Below are 18601 nucleotides of genomic sequence, written 5' to 3'. Positions count from 1 at the left end.
GCTTTCAGCTTGTTCCTTTCTCAGTTTCTGAAAGTCATACTGGAATTACCCATCAACGTATTTCAGAAAGCAGATGTTTCACTGTTCAGGCTTTTTATAACACTGGATATGGATCCATTAATGAAGGATTTATTTGCTACTGAAAGATAAATAAACCTTGCTTTTACACTAAGGATTATGCAGATAAGTCACAACTAAAATTCCACCTGGGCGCAGACAAATGTTCACAAAACACAAATAAAAATGCTGTTCAAGTGTCCATGAAGGCATTCTCTCAGCTCCAGTTAAAATACTTAATTCATTGATATGAATAGAAATGAGGCAATTTGTGTTTTGGTGATGACTCTGTATCACAAAGACGACAACAGAAAATTTGTCTATTAATTCAACTGGGGAGCATATAAAAGCTACTCATTTTGGTCTACAGGATTCGGTGGCTGCAGATTAACTTAGGAAAAGGTTTTAAAAATATCTTTTAAATCATATTCTAGGGTTGTTCGTATTTTGAAGGCAAAAGCTGGACAACAATTTGTGAAGTCAGTTCACCTCCATGTACTTTAATTTCCCTGGCTGTAAAACAAGAATAAAACTTATCTACCTTTCTAAAGCATTTTGTGATCTTGAATGAAATGCATTCAGTAGTAATAATTAATAATGAAATGAGACAGAGAACCTACCTCATAGGCAAACACGTTTCCAGTTGTCTTGATAGCCACAATATGGGAGTTATTAGTGAATACAGTAAACAGCACTGGACAGTGGTATTTACCTGATGAAGGGGGAAAAAGTTTAAATTTGGCATGAAGTCCCTGCAATTATTTTGAAACAGCTAATTTCTGTTATCTCTGTGAGGAATATTGACATTAATTTTTAATATAAAGTGTAACTTCAGCAGGTATTTAATGATGTTTTAACTATGCTTTTATTCTTCAGTGCCAAACAGAAAAAGTAACACTTAAGAGAATTATAAAGCAAGCAAGGAAAATGCAGCTTTGAAATTTACTGCCTTCAATCCCCCGACAGAGAACTTTGTCCAACTTGCTTGATATCTACGAAGTACCACAATGTAATTGCTGCTGTTGCAATCAAACTCTATTGACAGCATGAGCCTGTACCTTGTAACATGCCCAGTGCTCTATTTTCAGTGTTGTTCCCAGGAATAAAAGTTTAGCTTCTATCCTACAAAAAAGTTCACAGCAGCTGTTGTGCTTTTAAGGACAGAAGAGCATTTTGTATTCAAATGTGGCAAGCAGAATGCCATTAAATCTGAACACGTTATTCAATAAGGAACCCAGCTTCTGCTCTAATCAAGCTGTGAATTTTCCCAGGAGGGTCAGCATAAATATTAAGCATGTCAACAACGAGAAAACTGATGGAAGGCAATGTACGAGGAAGAAGAAAAATGTCTAAATGATCTCAGCAGAAAGCAATTAGAAGAAGGTTATTAATACTTGATCAGTTTGCTAGACCTGGGGGTTTGGGTGAGATGTTTTAAATAGGTTGGGCCTATTTGGTTCTTTTTTCCTAATTACCATCTGAAAATCAAAACCAGCAGGGAGACCAGAACAGAGGCTGCTCACAGCACCTGCAAAGACAGGAGAGGCAAGCACCTACAGAGTATTCCCCGTTAACTGCTCAGCCAGAAGCACTCTGACCTCCAGCACGCAGATGCAAGTAAAAGCTAAGGACTGTTTCTGTTAATGCCACCAGAGCTGAAGAAAAGCCATTGCCACAAGGGACTGAAATTCAAGAGGAAGTTTAGAAAGGGATTTTCGGAAGCGGCATCAGGGTATGGCCCATCTGATGGATACAGAAATATGCTGGTAAAATGTGAGGCCTCTCTCCAGCTGCATAAAAAAGAACAAATCACCAGGTTTTCAGTTCTAGCAAAAGCAGAGCTGCTGAGGGTACACACTTGTTGATCTGGATAGAAGGTACTCAGCTAAGCAGGGATTATTAAACAGAAGAAACTGCAATATCTGAAGACCTTTTTATCATACAGTGTGAACAGAGAAAATCCTACATACATAGCAGCCATTCTACATGTTAAGATTTAAAGAAAAGTTTGCTGATAAACAGAAATGCAACACTTTACTCTTCCTCTTTTGTTGCATTTCCCCTTGACCAGTTAATGACACAGCATCCACCTTTTTATGGAAAAAGCTGCTGAGACTGCATGGCTGCCATGATTCCATCCCAGCATTATGAACTGGACTTCTATAAGGAAACCACAGTATCGCAGTATCTTTCAAAAACCTTGGCCACTGTGATTATTGATAATTTTTGAACATCCTGCTCTTGAGACAGATGGAACGCAGAAGAATTCCATCAGCTAGAGAAAAGACCTTGTAGTTCATGGACTTTGGTAAGATAAGGAGACAGACACTCCAGAATTTTATTCCCACCTAATCCTGGTCACTCTCATTTCAAAGAAATCATTATCTGCCTTGTAAAAGATTAATTAATCTCCACTCTTTTCTTCTAAGCACTCTCTCTTAGATGGCAGATTTTGTATCTTTAACCCTGCAGAAATAAAACTTGAGGCTGCTGTCTTGTGTGCTGCTATTCATAAAATCCCACACGTGCATTTAAGTCTAATTCATTTTATAAACAAAAAGCTGCTCAAAACCAAGTGAACAGAAAATATTACCATAGGCAAGTTAGGAAAAAAGAGAACATGTTATAGAAATTTAGTCTTAAAGTAAGTAAATAGCCATTAAAGTAAGCAGTACCTTGCTGTAGTAGCAGCTACAGGAAAATGAAATTGCTTAATAATTTACAGCTCCCCAGTGTAAAGAAAAACAGTAATGGAACTTTAAAGGTAAATATGTCACTCACAAGAAGCAGTTATTCTACTAATAAAATAAAAACCATGATAGAGAACACAAGCTACATAACTTCACCATGAGTAAGACAAACCAGGATTTATTAAAGCACTCATTAAGGAAAAAAAGAACAAAAAACAAAAAAAAGAAAAAAACCCACAGAAAATTACTGCACTTACCTTCACTGTTTTTAGCAAAATTCAGCTTTATAAGTGATTTGGCATCTAGTTTCTAAAGAAAATGAAGGATTAAAAAAATTAATCACAACAGAATCTAACTGTGGAAACAAAAGGAAACTGTAACATCAGTATTAGGATTTTAATAGTACATAATTTATTAATAATACATTGCAAGATGTCTGAATCATCAGAACCCTGGGAATTTAAGTCTCAGCCCACAAAAACAAGGCTCAGTGAGCCTGAGAACTGAGATATGTTTATTTACAGCGTTGTAGTTTGACACAGTACAGAGCTAACCAGTAAGCTTGAGAAGTTGCACAACTGTCTTAGCACAAACTGAAAGGGGAGTTTGCATGAAAAGCTAAGAGGCAAAGATCACCGCTGCTGGTCAGAAGGAACAATTCGGAAGAGACCTCTGATGAAAGTCATAAAACCAACAAACCCTTTTGGCAATCAAGCTCACAACATTTTCTGAAATAACTGTAATTTTTCTCTTACTTTAGGAAATGTGTAGCAAAGCCCATATGATAACGAGCAATAATGAGGAGAAACAGAGGCACAAATTCTCTGGAGAGGCGCTTGGGCTCGTGAAGGGATTCCCAGGAGGGATCTTTGGCCACTTCATCCCCAGGTAGCAATTCCACGGAAGAGGGAACCGACATGGCAGCTGAAGTTGGGGTAATGCTCTCTGATTCCAGAGAGGACACTGCAAACTAAGCTAGCTCCTGCTCTGGCACACTTCATCAGAAGAATGGCTATGGCATTTTTCTGCTGCCCTCTCTCCTGAGGGACTTTCTGACATGGACAGGGAAGAGCTATGGGGCTCGCAAATACTTCTGGATGATCAGGCTGCTCCCTCCCTGCAGCCTTCCCTAAGGCATGAAAGCTGCAAGCACACCAAAAAAAACCAGTGAGCCTTCAGTAACATGACAGGGCAGGCCCACATCTGCCAGTCATTTCACAGGGTCATTACGTGATTTGGGCACATTGCTGGCATGACGGGGCACACCATGACCGGGGTCACCCCACCAAGCACAGCCCGCCAGGACAGTCAGGTACCACTTGACTGGGGCACCCAGCTGGAGACAAAGTCCAGCCCAGCAAGCTGCAAGGCTGAGTCAGGATCGCAGATGTATTAAAAAAACAACAAACCCTTTGACTGTATCAGCTGTCAGAGAAGGTTTCACTGTCAAATTGATCGTTAAAAGCACACACAGCACAGGCCTTTTAAAAGAAACAATTGGTTCTTTTCTCAAAACACGCACCTGAACAGATCAGTGAGGTTTTGTAACACAGACAGTTCTTTATAAACGGCTACAAGTGGAGATCTGCCAGCTGCGGTGCCAACGCTGCTCGTTCAATCATTATGGCAAAGCGCGATAACAAAATCATGTGAAACTAAGTCAGTGGGCTGCTTCTGCCTAATCAAAATTCATATTGTTGGTTCAGAGAATACACGCTATGACAGCTGAACTCATTCATTTACAGGAAGGCACTTCTCAAATTGTTTTCAGCCAACTGGCAGGCTCGTTTGCTGCCAGAAAGGTAACCATCTCTCTAATTTCTGAGCAAGAGCAGCAATAAGGGCTAGGAGGAATGAGATGGGAAGGGGGGAAAAAAAAAAAGACCAGGTTATATTTAGTTAGGCAATGGAAGACCAGGGCTGCTGTTTTTCCTTAATGGGATTCTCAACCCCCACCCCGCCACCCCCCAACACTCCGAACAGAACCCCAAGAACAGCACGTTGCTGGGGTACAAAGAAAGACAGCAAAGGCCACAGCAGCTTCTGAAAAGATTTAAGTGGATGCAGAGCTTTATTCATTTATTTATCTTCTTACAAGAACAAAATTGTCAGAGTAGTAGTAGGGGAACAGCAGAGTTGCCAAAGTGAACGTATGATCCTGGACAGATCTCTTCAGCCTGAACAACTTATTAACACAAAGCAGCATCCATCTATGCACATGTTGTGCAATAGCCCAAAAACTATGTTCCAGAAAAAAGCTGCTTTAGAAATACAACCACTGGAAACATTGATAACTTGAAGGAAGGCCCTTAAATTGTCTTCCTGGCAGACTTGAGCTACCCCCAAAACACATGAGCAGATCATCTTTAGACAGAAATGGAAACAGTTCCCTAAGAAACAGCTTAGCATAACTGAAGATTCAGATTTATACCTTGACAGAAATTTAGTGGAAAAGAGACTAAACTGCTGTACAGACTTTAAAGGTAGCAAAAGCTGCAGTACACTGTTTCAACTGTCAACATATGATGTATCGTTAGAAGTGCTGTCAAGCCCTTGGACTCTTACTCTGTACCCAGAGAAATAGTACGGTATTTCAGGTCACATCTTTCCGTAATACGGAAAAAGGTTAGTTTTCAGCATCAGTTACTCATGGTGCATCAGCTGCTCATGCTGGCATCTGCTCCCCACCGAGACCATAGCTTATACAGTCTTACATGTCAACAGTAAATAAAAAACCCAGTGATTTTCATATGGGAGTTGAAATACACACAGTGCCTGGAGTCTTCTTCCAGGATGAGAACCCTACGCTGAAGTACTGTTATGAACATTATAAACTTTTACTGCCGCCGACTAGCCTCCTATCAAGCTTGCGTTGAAGAAGCAACCTTGGCACATCAGCTCACGCCCTTTGGAGCAGCTCTGCACGTAGGCACTCCCCGAGCACTCCCACACCGTATCACGAGGCGACATCCCGCTACTGATAAAGGTTGTTGTTTGTGGAATGTATTTATGAAACGGGATGGAAACAGAACAAGAGTTGTATATGAGAAAATATGTGGGGGAAATATAATTAGGGCAACACCTCAAAAATATTTTGAGAAGTTGATTGACATGTCTTAATGCACGGCAAGACAAGAGGGTGATTTAGTGTTTTGTCAAAGGAAATCTCTGGAGCACCAGAACAGCAAAACCAGGCGATGATCTGATGCAAAGGATTGCCATGGCCTACAAAGGCAGTTCAGTGTCCAAGACCAGGCTGCAGGATCGGGCAACTGCACACAGAGCAGCCGCAGAGGAGGGGATCCAGCCTGCATGCTGGGACTTCCAGTAGGTCCAGTTTTGAAAGACCTACATGTTACACAGGAAACTATGAAAGAACTTGATATAGGAAACCTGTATCATATTTTTTTTTTTTCCTCTCAAGTTCTTCATTTCACAGGGAAACAGGGTTATCTTGTGTGTGGGTGAATCTGCTTTTATTTATTCTCCATCAAAACTCAAAGCCTTCCAAGCACCATCACACAGTTTGTTGCCATGGAAATTACCATTATGCCACTAGCAGGCATTAGTCTTTATGGGAAGAGACAGCAGGAGTGAATAAGTCCTAAAATGAGTTAAAGTACTTGTTTTCACATATTTCTTGTTATTAATAAAGCAGAAGAGAGCTCAAATATTGCATACACAGCTCCAGTTCAAAACTATTTCCAACCTTAGTTTCCCTGAAACACACTTACCATCCAGTTTCAGCCAATCTCCAGTGAAGAAAGCAAGCAAAAAACCAATGTTTATTAAAAGCATTTGATCTAATTAAAATTCTAAATTCTTAACAAAAATGAAAGGCCACAAGCATCCACCACCTCCTCTAAGTAGAAATGAAAACTGCATCTTCACTTCTAAAAATATTTTATGCAAGAACACTGGAAAGCAGACGCATTTCACCACACATAGTGCCAGCTGCTCCACAGCAAGGAAGGTCTAAAAAAACAAATGCAAAAACTGTGCAAGCTCTTTTCTCAGCTGACTCCTCTCTCGCAGGCACACTTCCACAAAGGCAGCCAAGGCTACTTTTGGCCATGACCTACTTTCTTGCAGCAGCGAGAAGCCTCACCGCCCTGCGCGCTCTCATCTGTCAGCTGACAGCACTTGCTCCTGCGGGATCCCAAAGGGCAGCGTCCTTTATTGATACCCAAAGCAGAGGTTATTACGATGCGTAGGTTAGTGGGGCACTGTGGCAGCTCGAGGATGAAGCATGCCGATTGTTTCGAATTAAATCATTCTCTGTCATCGCTGTGTGTCTCATGGAGATATGACCTACAATCCCTGCGCATCAATTAGTTACACTCTCTGAACCCCTTTGGTCTGTGGCTGCATGTTCTTCTTGTTAATGAGGCTCTGACCCTGTTGGATACGTACCAGCCTGAAACGCCATCAAAATGGGCTCATTTGATTCTCTACCCACACATGGGTAGAGTTGGTGATGTGCGGCAAGAGTTGTATTTAGCAGATGCAGACTCTCCTGCTCTAACAACAGCAATTGAGTTAGCGTTAAAATGTTCAATGCGTGGGGATTGGACACCCTTCTGAATGGCCTCTGGCAAAAATGCACAATAATCCAGTGAGGCTATCTCAAGGAAAAAATAACGTGTCATGTCTGAACTGGTTGACAACACAAGGACAAAATTTTCCAGGGCTGACATGCCCATTTGGTAGCTTCTCACGCCACCAAAACAAGCAACACAGAGTTAGCACAAATAGCCAAAACCAAATACTAATATAAAACACAAAGTTGCCTACCAAGTACCAAATTTAGCCTAACAGCAACAAATTAATTTTGTATTAAATTCTTTGGTTCCTTTAAAGATGAGACCTGTTACTCGTTGCATACAACCTCACATCTTAGAATTTTCCCTGCTATAAAACTTTGAAGAAATATGGGGATATGAATTCAAATGAATAGTACTAGAATAACTTCATGTATAATGTTACATATTTCAGATCTTGTAAATGGATTTAATGATGATAGAAGGCACTGGAAATCCTCAGCAGGTGTACACATTATGGCAATGTGAGTGGAAACAGCAGCACTTGGTTTAACAAGATAAGCCAGCTTCATGTAGTTCAATATTTCATGAAAAATTTGGAGTCAGCACCCAAGAGGCCACAATAGTCTCATGATTCAAGGTATTGCTTCTATGTTCAGTTCAACAGCAAAAATGCTAGATGTGGACAACTGTCTACCAAATGCTAAAAAGACACCCTCAATTCACATTCTTGGATGAAGCTACTGTTTAACTGCAGCTTTCATCTACTACTGAACTGGTATGGAAATGGACACAAAAGATCCTTCATTACCCACTTCCAGGCCACTGTTTTTCCATGTTTAAATTTTAATTAAACTGACACCATATGGTCACAAAAGCCTCGTCCAGAGAATCATAAAGATATGCTTGATAACACACATGGCTCACAGATACTAGCAATAATGTTTCTCTATCAAACAGCACATTAACAGAAATTACCACAAGAAAAAGATGTGTAGTTTTACATGAAAGATTAAACCTGCAGTCTTAATGAGGTCAGAATTCTATCAATCCAGAGACCCACAGCCAAATACAACATGGTTCATGGAACATAATGCTTTGCAGAAGCATCAAAAAGCTAGTCTCCAATTCTAGTGAAAAACAGGCAAGTAAGGATCTGTGGGAAACCTCATGTCGCATCTCATTTAAGGCTAGAGTGTTTCACAGCTGCTAGTTTTTCAAGTGTCACAATCACAAAACCCCATCCAATGTGCACACTTCCACCAAAACATGGAAAAGGATAAAAAAAGAAAAAAAAAAGACCATCTGCTCAGACTGTAAAACCTAGATGTAAATACTTTTTTTTGCTATAAGGGAAATAATGCATTAGGAGTAATGCTAGACACATTTATCTGCCTGTGTCCAGGGCTGGCTTACTGGCTAAAACACTGCCCATCACCACCACGATACCCATCAGCAAAGGTATGAAGGCGGCACAGCAGCTTGGCCAGTGACTCATGACACTGGAGGGTTTTAAATGTCTCCTTTTGATAAAGCACTTAAACACTAAGTCAAGGCATATCTCATCTTCTTTGACCTCACTGTTTCCCAAAGATACAGGGAATTGAAAAATAAATCCCCCTTTTAGGACAGATAAAGGCCAACTGTTAGTGGCATGGGGTGCACTACTGTAAAACACAGAGATACAACTTGGGAAGAGAAACAACCAACTATCCATGTGATCATCAGTAACAAAGGAGAGTAGGAAAGTTTCAGAAAACCCAACAAAAAAAGGAGTCATCTTCCAAGTCATCAGCCTTACTGGGACCCTCATCCCCTTGACCCCCTTGTGTTTTATGACCATTTCCAGTTATGAGACATGACTTTCTGTTCATTCCTCTGGGCAGGAATCATGTCCTCATATGTTTCCATCCAGGGGCCTTGAAAATTTATGGTCACTAGTCAAATATTAACTCATTTAGACTGTTGACTAAAAGCTAATAATTTCTGAAGCAAATGAGGCAAGACGACACGGCTCAGTTGCTGCATATTGAAGAGTTCATCTTGTTCAAAGTGGATTCTAGGCATTTGAGCAGCAGCCTGTCTGCTGCCCCCAGACAAAAATGCACCTGGAGAGGGTTCCTTAATGATGATGGCTGTAACCACCCATGCCTGAATGACCGCTACAGGCCACAGAAACACAGGCAGCAACTTCCAACTGGAAACAAAACAAAAGAGAAAAGGAAGAACCACTGCTCATTCTGGCCACCTCTTACTTGTAATTAACTTACTTGCTTCTGAAATGACCCAAGGTCTCAAGAGAAAATGCAACATATTATCATATTCTGAAAGCACCCTTCCAGTCTCAACACATACCCTGAAACTTTTCTGTCTTACGCTGTCATGTGTAATATATCAAAGTATTACTAAAGTATTTCAGGAAGAGACTAGAAAATATTGCCACCACTGTACCAAGCGTTCACCCAGCATTTACTATGTATGATTAAGACTTGCTCTGTTCAAAGAAGATAAATTAAACAGATACGGAGAAGGACAACTGTGACCAGTTAGGGTAGAGAGAACTTAAAGGCAAGAAGAACATCTGACAGGAAAATACAAGTCTCAACAAGAAAATGTCAAAAAAGCACTGAATTCCTCTGTACCAAATACACAGCTGTAAACACTGAGAGAAGTGCAATTCTGGCACAAATACAAATGAGACTAAGCTGGTCAAACTCAAAATTTACAGAAGGTATCTATCAGATGAAAAACCATCAGAAGAACCTCTTGGCAGCCATAGCAGGAAGAAAGCAAACACCAGTTCAAGAAAGAGCATGCAGTTTGCAAAGCAGACTGCCAGACAGCCAAAGACCTCAGAGAGTCTTCCAGTTTTCTGCTCCTGATCATTTCACCCTTCTTTCTGCAGCACATGAAAACCAACTAAGCTGGATTTGTCTGAATCATTTTTCAACAACAAAGCTTCCCTTGGTTTTATTTCTGTAAGCTTTGTTCTCTGCTCTGTAATAAGCTATTACTCACCCAGAACAAAACCGTATTCCCACTCCCCACTGAAACTTTTCTTACAAATAAACAGGAAAAAACCTCCCTCCTTCACTTCAAATGTACAGAAAAAAATATGCCAATTTTAACAAAAGGGAAAAAAAGGGGGCAATTGACATTTAAACCTATGCAATATCTGAAGACTGAGTTGCACCAGACAAATTAAGAAATATACTTTTAATTTCAAAGCTGAAGATGTGCCGACTTCTTCTGGCAGGTATGCAAAAAGCGTTCTCTAGAGAAGTATTAAAATGCTCATTTATACATCAGTTATGCTACAGCCAAATGAGATCTGAAGACACTGATCCACCTAAACGATCACTCATTTCCAAAGCCCCAAGGAGAAAACGTAGCAGACTTCCTGGATTTCAGGTGCTATACTCTAATGTTGAAGAAAAAGACAATGAAAGGGGGCTATGTCTCACTCCTGAATTTTTCTATGTAATGAAAAATATCTCAATTGGTCAAACTATTTTGCTCTTATTTAGATAGTCCCAGCACTCTAGATATGGAAAACTGATGTGGAGATAGCCTGCCTATAGAGGGCTGCACAGTATTTTCCTCTCAATATTTTGTGTCTAGATGTGACAAAGAATGACAATGCTCTGAGCATAATCTCTTTGGAAACAGTAAGAATGAAGAAAACTTCTCAAGAGAAAAAAAAAAGAGTCACAAGGAAAGTCTGACTCCTGCTGTAGGGTGCCATCTTTACAAGACAATCAAAATCCTAAGGTAGTATTACCCCCATGTTGCAGAAAGGTCTAGACAAGCACTCTGAAAATGCATCACACTGAACTTTACCTACAGCTATTAGATTTTCCTGACAGTGTATTCCAACAGCAGCATGCCAGCTACTGCTACGCTGGCATGAAAGAGGTCACCTTCAAACCACAGATCCTTGTCTGATGACATCCATTATATGCTGCTCATTATCTAGAAACACACCTGGAATAACACAATTGAAGCAGCAATCTGCAGTAAATTACCACACAGACCATGTGAATCAAATTAAAAGCCATAGTCACTGTTGATTTAGCCAATACGGGTCACAGGAAACTTGAACTTGTCCTCTCCTCCGTTCAGGCTGGAGACCTGTTCTACTCAACTCAGCACTGGACGAGTTTTGTTTATGATCCTGATTTCGACACCTCTGACTCAGTGATGTGTGAAGCTCATGCAACCCACTTACAGGAATCCATTCCCGAAAAACATGGGCTCTGCGCTGATTATTTGATAGGGGTGGAGAGCAATTTGTAGTCAACTATAAAGCCTTGGCTGGAACTTAACCTGTACTTTAGCACCTGTTCCTACAGTACTTGATGTTTCTCACACTTCTAACACACTGCAGTTTCTTTATTCAGAATACTGCAAAAGAAGAAAAAAATACCCAAGCCCTCTTTCTCATTATGTTCACTTCTCAGGTGAAGAAACAATTATCAGTCCTTTCTATTTCTGTATCTCTGCTTTCAAAATACATACACGGTAAAAACACTTCTACATTTAAGGAAGTTTCGCCTTTGCTCTAATTTCTGCATCCTTTTCAGGCAGGATTTCCGTTATTTAGACAGCCAAAGACTTTTTTAGTGCGTTAAAAAAAAAAAGTGCTGTAAGGTTGTTTGTTCATTTTTAAAGTGGGATTAATAAATTCAGCTGTAAAAAAGTAATCTTCTCCATATCCTCTCCATTAACCTGGTCAGCAAGCTCCTCTCACCTCAAGATCAGCAACTGATTTCGCTGAGATTCACTGAAGTCTAATTGATCAAACTGAAAAGAAACCATGCGTTCACAATAAAATGAAGTAACAATAGCCACCAGCATTTGGGAGCAAAATTAGCTAAGAAACGTATTTAAGGAACGTTATTTGAGAAGAACTTTGGAATGAGGCGGCGCCCGCTACAGGCTCTGTCATTGCTGCAGGGCATTGTAGGTACAAGATGTACATCTCTGGGTACTTTACTGTATGGATCAGACAGGCTTACTGCATGAGGCAGGCACCTCTACTGCCACAATTATTTGATTATATTAGTCATAATCTCACTCCAACTCATTTTTATTTGGTAAATACAGGATTAAGAGTGTGGGAGAAAAACAGCAAATATCTTTCTTGTACACAGAGCAAAACTTTGGGTACAGCTCTCTTTTTAAGAAGGCAGATGTCCTACTGGGAAAGTCAGAGATTTTCAGCCTTCTGACTCCAAAATTAGTCCTCATTTTCCATGTCAGTGGCTCTGCCTTCTCTTACATTTTATATGCCTCAGACTCCTTTTTATGGTTATCTTCAGAGGCAGCCCAAGCAAAAGGTTTTTCCAACCCTACAAAAATCCTCAGAATTTAACATTTTTCTTATTTAATCTCGTTAAAAAAAAAAAAAAGGCTCTCTAGCCTGGAGGTCTGGATCCTAACCTTGCATGAGACAGGGCAAAATACAAATTGTGCTCTGCTTCATTCAGACCAGAAATGTGACCCACAGGCTCATACATCTACCAAGCAGCATCTTCAGGTCTCTTAACCTAACTCTTAGGCATATGTTAAGCCCAAGATAAATTAACTTGGCTGAATCCCGCTTGCCCTTCAAGACACACACATGCAACAACCACACAGCCACACACAGCCCTTAACGTGAGGATTGTTTCTCTGGGTTATGCAGAATCAGCAGTTACACGGATTTTAGTTTGCTCTGAGCAGTGCAGAAAGAACTCACACAGGTGAGCCCCGTATATGAGTTTAAAAGTAGATGCACATAAAACAGTCACAAAATTGACTTTGGACCAAAGCCTTAGAAGTAAACACCAAAGATGAACTGACTTTCAACTGTCTGAAAGGCCTAAACTCCCAAAGAAAAGGGGGAACAAAGGACAATGACCATAGCTACTTCTGAGGCAGGGAAAGCAAGAGATTTGCCCAAGGTTACAGGCTTGAATGGGGCTGAAGTACAACCACAATAACTTGGCCTGCCCACATGCAGTTAGAATGTCACTGAATCAGAGTGGAAAAATAGGTATTTACATCAGACACGTTACAATGCAAAGGAGAAAAAAGGAAAAAAATAGCTCAGCCCACATATAACATATCCATGCAACAAACAACAATTTCCTTGAAATTCCTGTCAAAAGGCACGCTGATCTATCATCTGTTCATATTTGAGATTCCAACAAACCAGACACGCTCTGACCAATCTCACTTCTTGGAAACAGGTACTGAGCCCAGCTGGCTGACTTGTGTGGGCATGCTGGTCGCTGCTGTCATATTGCCGCTACATGAAATGTTCTGGCAAGCTTGCAACTATCTGCAAGCCCAAGAAGCCAAAGCGCTGTTCTCAGTAAAAAGGAATGAGCTAACTATGACTTTTCTCTTCGTTTCATGCAATTTCAGTGTAAACACAAGCTAGGGCAGTTTCCCAACAAAGCTGACCAAAAAAAAAAAAAAAAGTGAGCCAATGCCATCTGACAGGCTGTAGTTCAGCTGCAAGAGATGCACTGTTTCTTCCAAAATCATTAGTGTAGTAACAGAAGTCTTTTTTAACCCAAAGCATTATTAAAAAGGGAGGGGGGAAAAAAAATCCTAAATTTTTGGAATAGCTCAGGGGAAACTCTAGACAAAGGTCAATGGTGATTTGCTTCTCCTAAACATATATTGGTGTCCACACCACACCTCAGGAGAAAGTTGGGAAAAGCAAGAAAAAATAAACCATAAACCATAAGGAAGTATAAGGAAGAAAAAAAAAAATTTAAACATATCAAGGAATAACTGTGATCTAGGCATTGCAAAATTTCTTTAAACAGGCAGGCTGGTCCGATAGTTTGGGACTCGGAAGAATCAAAAGAAGTCACTTGTAAATCAGTTCACAAACATCCAATTAATAAAAGACTAGCACAGTCCTACCCCCTGGGAGCACTGCAAAGATAAATATATTAATGATTGCAAGGCTGTCCAATTCTCCACTGAGGGGTCCACTTCAGAAATAAGACAGTTAGACAGAATTTATGAGTATCAAGAGTGCACCATTAACAACACCGTTTCCAAGTAGCTTATTGACTTCTCTAAAATGTTTGGCCTGTAGCAAACCATAACAACAGAAGTACAAGCCACAAAGGATTTCATTATCATTTTTAACTTCAGGAAAAAAAAAAAAAAAAAAAGGAAAAATTCTCCAGAGCCTCATCACCAATGACAAATCAATCTGTGCAATGTAACTTCGTAAGTCACCATACAAAACATGGTACTGCAGCTAATCTGGCTCAATTCCTTTTAAACAAACCCAGAGTCTTAAGTTTCGCTACGTCACCAACTCATTACAGAAAATATTTTCTGGTTTCCACAATGAGCAAGTCATACAAGTACCAGAAGGTGCACACACAATGACAGATTATTTTAAATAGAGGGCAGCACAGTCCAGAGATGTCCAAGCTCAACTCACTGACTTCTTCTGCCACCTACCCTGCTTGTCCCAGCACCCATATCCCCTTCCTGCCCAACGCCATCCCCCGCTTCCGAAAATCAGAGCTGGCCCTCTGGGGAACAAAGGGCAAATTAGGACACCTCCTTCAACCCCACTCTTCAACTTACAGCTCCAAAGGGCTAGATTCAGCAGGGCTGTGTGCTGCTCTGGAGAGCAAGCATCTCCTTTTTCTTCCAAGTGGTCTGGAACACCTTCGTCCTCTGGAGGACAGAGCTGTACAGTACAAGTCCACCACTGAATACAAGGGAAGAAGAAAGGGCTCCCCAAATAGAGTGATTATGGAGGAAAAGGGATGCATGTTGAGGAGAGCTGAAGGTGCACTGCAGATCAATTACAGAAGCACAAGTCTGGGTAAACTAACAGATCTCAAAGTCCAACTTCATTTGAGCATTTATAGTTCACCAAGTACATTCGGCACAACCTCCCTTTCTCTATGTTACACAAGACCATTAGACTTCTTGCTTAGCATTTACCTGAAGTAATTTTAAACCACATTATGGTTCATAGTCTGAAATGAGATCAGGTGTCATGGAGCTGCTCCGAGTGAAAAAAATTGATCTGGCAACACCCCAAAACTCCCAAACAATGCACAGAGCAGCAAGGTGTGAGAGGCTGATGAAAACAAATGAAATCGCTGTAATTCCATTCCTTCTCAACAATACATTGGCCTCTTCATGTGTGAGGAAAGACCTTCAATCATCTCTCCATTGCACAAACACACCTGCAGTTTGCTATAACTTAAGATATTGAGTCTCAGACAGCCTGTTCATGTTTAGAGTTCAGAATGCTGCATCTGTATTTAGCTTCTCCTCGTATCTGTCTGCTGGGAAAATCTTTAATCAAACACAAGATGTTTCAGAGGTAATCTCATACCACAAAGCCATCTGCAAACCAACCGGCAATGCTGTGCAATGTCTGCCACCTAATGCTCGGGAAAGTAACTGCACTTACTGAAGGAAGACAAGTTTCAGTAGCCATTTCTCTTTAAAATTTTTCCCTATGCCCTCATAAAAAATGCACTTTCTTTTAACACATCAGAAAAAAAACAAAATCCAGCAAGGAAATATTTCCATTACTTCATATCTACCCAGTGCTTTACAACTTCACACTACTACAGAAAAGTAATCCCTTCATAATTATTATTTATGCAGAAAAAGGAGGGGGAGAAAAACCACTAAGGTGCTGATCGTAGTGTGGTGAAATCCCAGTCCCACAGTGAACTATCACCACAGAGGCAGGTCAAAAGCTTTCTGAAATATATTGTCAAGATAACTCAAAAGATTTTGCAACTTAAGCTTACCATTCATAATATCACCTATTAATCTCTTTAATCTGTGTAAAGCCAAATATCTGCTTCGTTAGGAAACATCACTGCAAGTTTAACTGCAGATGGAGAGGTGAGCTTGCCAGCCCCTTGCCCTGTATGTACGAGAATCCTGCTTGTACAAGGCAGCAGTACAGAGCCTTTTCCATCACTGACCAGTCAGGCTTTCTGAGCACCACTAGCAGCAACAAAAGAGCTCGTATTTCCACCCATACAGATTTTAATTATGCCATACCTGTAAGAAAGGCAAGATACCCTGGTAGTTTATATAAATGAACTGCACATTTCCTCCACCATATTATTTACAATCCAATGCAAAAAAAAAAAAAAAAAAAAAGCAGCTTTCCTCTTTCTTCCCCACACACAGTTCAAGGATGAGTATTTTCTACTACAACCATTAGCAGGATGACAGTGAGAATATGCCAGGCCTGGAATCTAGAAGCCCCTCTTTTTTTAAAGCTAAAAAGAGATCTCTAATAAATATGTACACTAATTTCAGCAGAGCTGATCTTATAAATATCATACTTCAAAATAGTACTCCTGTTCTTTGCTTTCATTACGACATTTTTGTTTCTCCCACACATAAAATAGGAAACCGAACATAAGGAAAGCAAACATATCATGCGAATACACCCGTCTTTACTTACTTCTCCTGTGATTGGATTGGTTCCATATTTCTTTATCCAAGGAACAATGCTCCTGCAAAGAGAGGGGATAAAGTCGAAAGCGACAAGTGCCATCAGAAACCTGTTATTTTTTGATGAGCATGAATATTTTTGCCAATCTGCTAAAACCAAATGATGATTACACAGCTGTAACCAAGCAGTTCAGCAACACAAAAGTAAAGCTGAGTACAGACAGTAACTTACAGTATGTCAAAGACTGTCCCATCTGGTGTGCAAACTGGGTATTCAAATGGCTGCAGAGACAAACTAGAAGAAAAATTACACATTCTTCTTAGCAAAGTCAGATGGAAAACATGATGACAGAAACAAGTAACTTTTGCCGATTCACTTACACATTAAAGCAAGGCCTATACCAATGACAATACTGAGCAGCTGCCAATACCCACTGCTTGATTCTACATAAGTTAGGTTATCAACAAAACCTGTGAAAGAAACTGGTGCAGGTCAGTAACTTGTAGCTGCCAGCACTCACAACTATAGAGCCGCAGGGGCAGATGCTGTAATACTCCCCAACGTGCTTCCATTGCCATGTTGGGCTCCAACAGCACAAAAGATGGTTCAAGCAGAAACACTCACTGCCTTTGCACTGAAACAGGTTAGGGATTAATTGGCAATCACATTCAGCATCCCCTGGTCAGTGATGCTTCCATAACTCAAACAGCTTTTACCCAAGTAACAGTAGTTTGTGGACGTGTGTAACTATTTGATTTATAAGAGGGCTTGTAACCCACCTCTACTACCTCCCTTCTTTCACTCTAGCACTTTAAGCAGTAAACTCTAAACACAAAAACATAGTATAACTATTGCTTCCACCTATCTAATCACTGCCTCAGAAAGACAAATGATTGACCAAGCATATTGTGACCATGGAAAAGTAAATTCAAGTCCCAATTACACAGATTTGAAAGACCGCAAGGTACATGATAATTGTTCTAAATTATTTTTTCACTTCTGCATCAGATTCAATCTTTGCAGAACTATGGAAAGTACATAGATTGTTTCAGTTCTTATTGAGTATTTTCTTGCTACATTACTATCATAGCAGACACAGGTCAATGAAAGTAACTACATCAGAAAAGCATGGCTTCAGTAATAGGACATCAACAGCCTGATGAATAAATGCTTCATGTAATGATGATAACGTAAATTTGTTGTCTTACCTGCAGTGATCAAATGATAAACGTCTAAAATTAGTTCGTGGAAGGTCTGTTCATGGAACAAAAACAAAAACAGGATTTTAATAAACACATAGTATTCTAGGTAACAAAGACACATCTAGAAGTTACATTTTGCTATATACATGGTGGAAATTTACTGATGAGAAGGATAAACACACTAAACCTTGCAAAACTACAACTAGAATTGGACTGCTGGAGAGCACAAGTACGCTCCTCAACTGAAACTGCACAGTCAGAAAAAAATCAAAACATACCTCTGACAGACTGGCAGCACTGAGTTTAAATTTGACAATTAACACTGTAACCACCGTCAAGAGCTGCCCTGCCAGCGGGGACAAAACTTGTTGAAGGCAGGGACAGCTCATCTGGGCGTTAAACCTCGATTTTCTGCCATTTTCGGGCTGATCAGCTCCACTGATTTCAAGACCCCCAGCTGCACAGCTCAAGGGTTCAGAGGGCAGCTCGGGAGGAGCCGGGGCAGTCCCGCTCGACCAGAGGATGCTCTGCTTAAGGAGGCCCCGTCATGAGCCACTCCGAGCTGAAGGACCGCACTGAAGCCGGCGGGACAGCGCACCCTTCACCCCTTTACCTGCTTTCTTGCCCCCGTAGAACTGCGTGTACTCCGCG

At 40.5% G+C, this 18601-nt stretch overlaps 1 protein-coding gene across 1 annotated transcript in view; it reads right to left on the bottom strand.

The window, feature by feature from the left end:
• The window catches only part of LOC104615100 (peptidyl-prolyl cis-trans isomerase-like 2), a gene marked incomplete at both ends in the record, with an annotated part of 34071 nt that extends 15474 nt beyond the window's left edge, over positions 1-18597 (bottom strand). Inside the window, 6 exons of the mRNA XM_010282306.1 lie at positions 678-769; positions 3005-3056; positions 16758-16809; positions 16980-17042; positions 17957-18002; positions 18564-18597. Coding sequence (XP_010280608.1) covers positions 678-769; positions 3005-3056; positions 16758-16809; positions 16980-17042; positions 17957-18002; positions 18564-18597 — 339 coding nt within the window. The remainder of the gene's footprint in view (positions 1-677; positions 770-3004; positions 3057-16757; positions 16810-16979; positions 17043-17956; positions 18003-18563) is intronic.
• Positions 18598-18601: the final 4 nt, after the last annotated feature.

Source organism: Phaethon lepturus, unplaced genomic scaffold, assembly GCF_000687285.1.
Source record: "Phaethon lepturus isolate BGI_N335 unplaced genomic scaffold, ASM68728v1 scaffold7682, whole genome shotgun sequence".
NCBI lineage: Eukaryota > Metazoa > Chordata > Aves > Phaethontiformes > Phaethontidae > Phaethon > Phaethon lepturus.
This window is presented reverse-complemented; position numbering and strand designations above follow the sequence as displayed.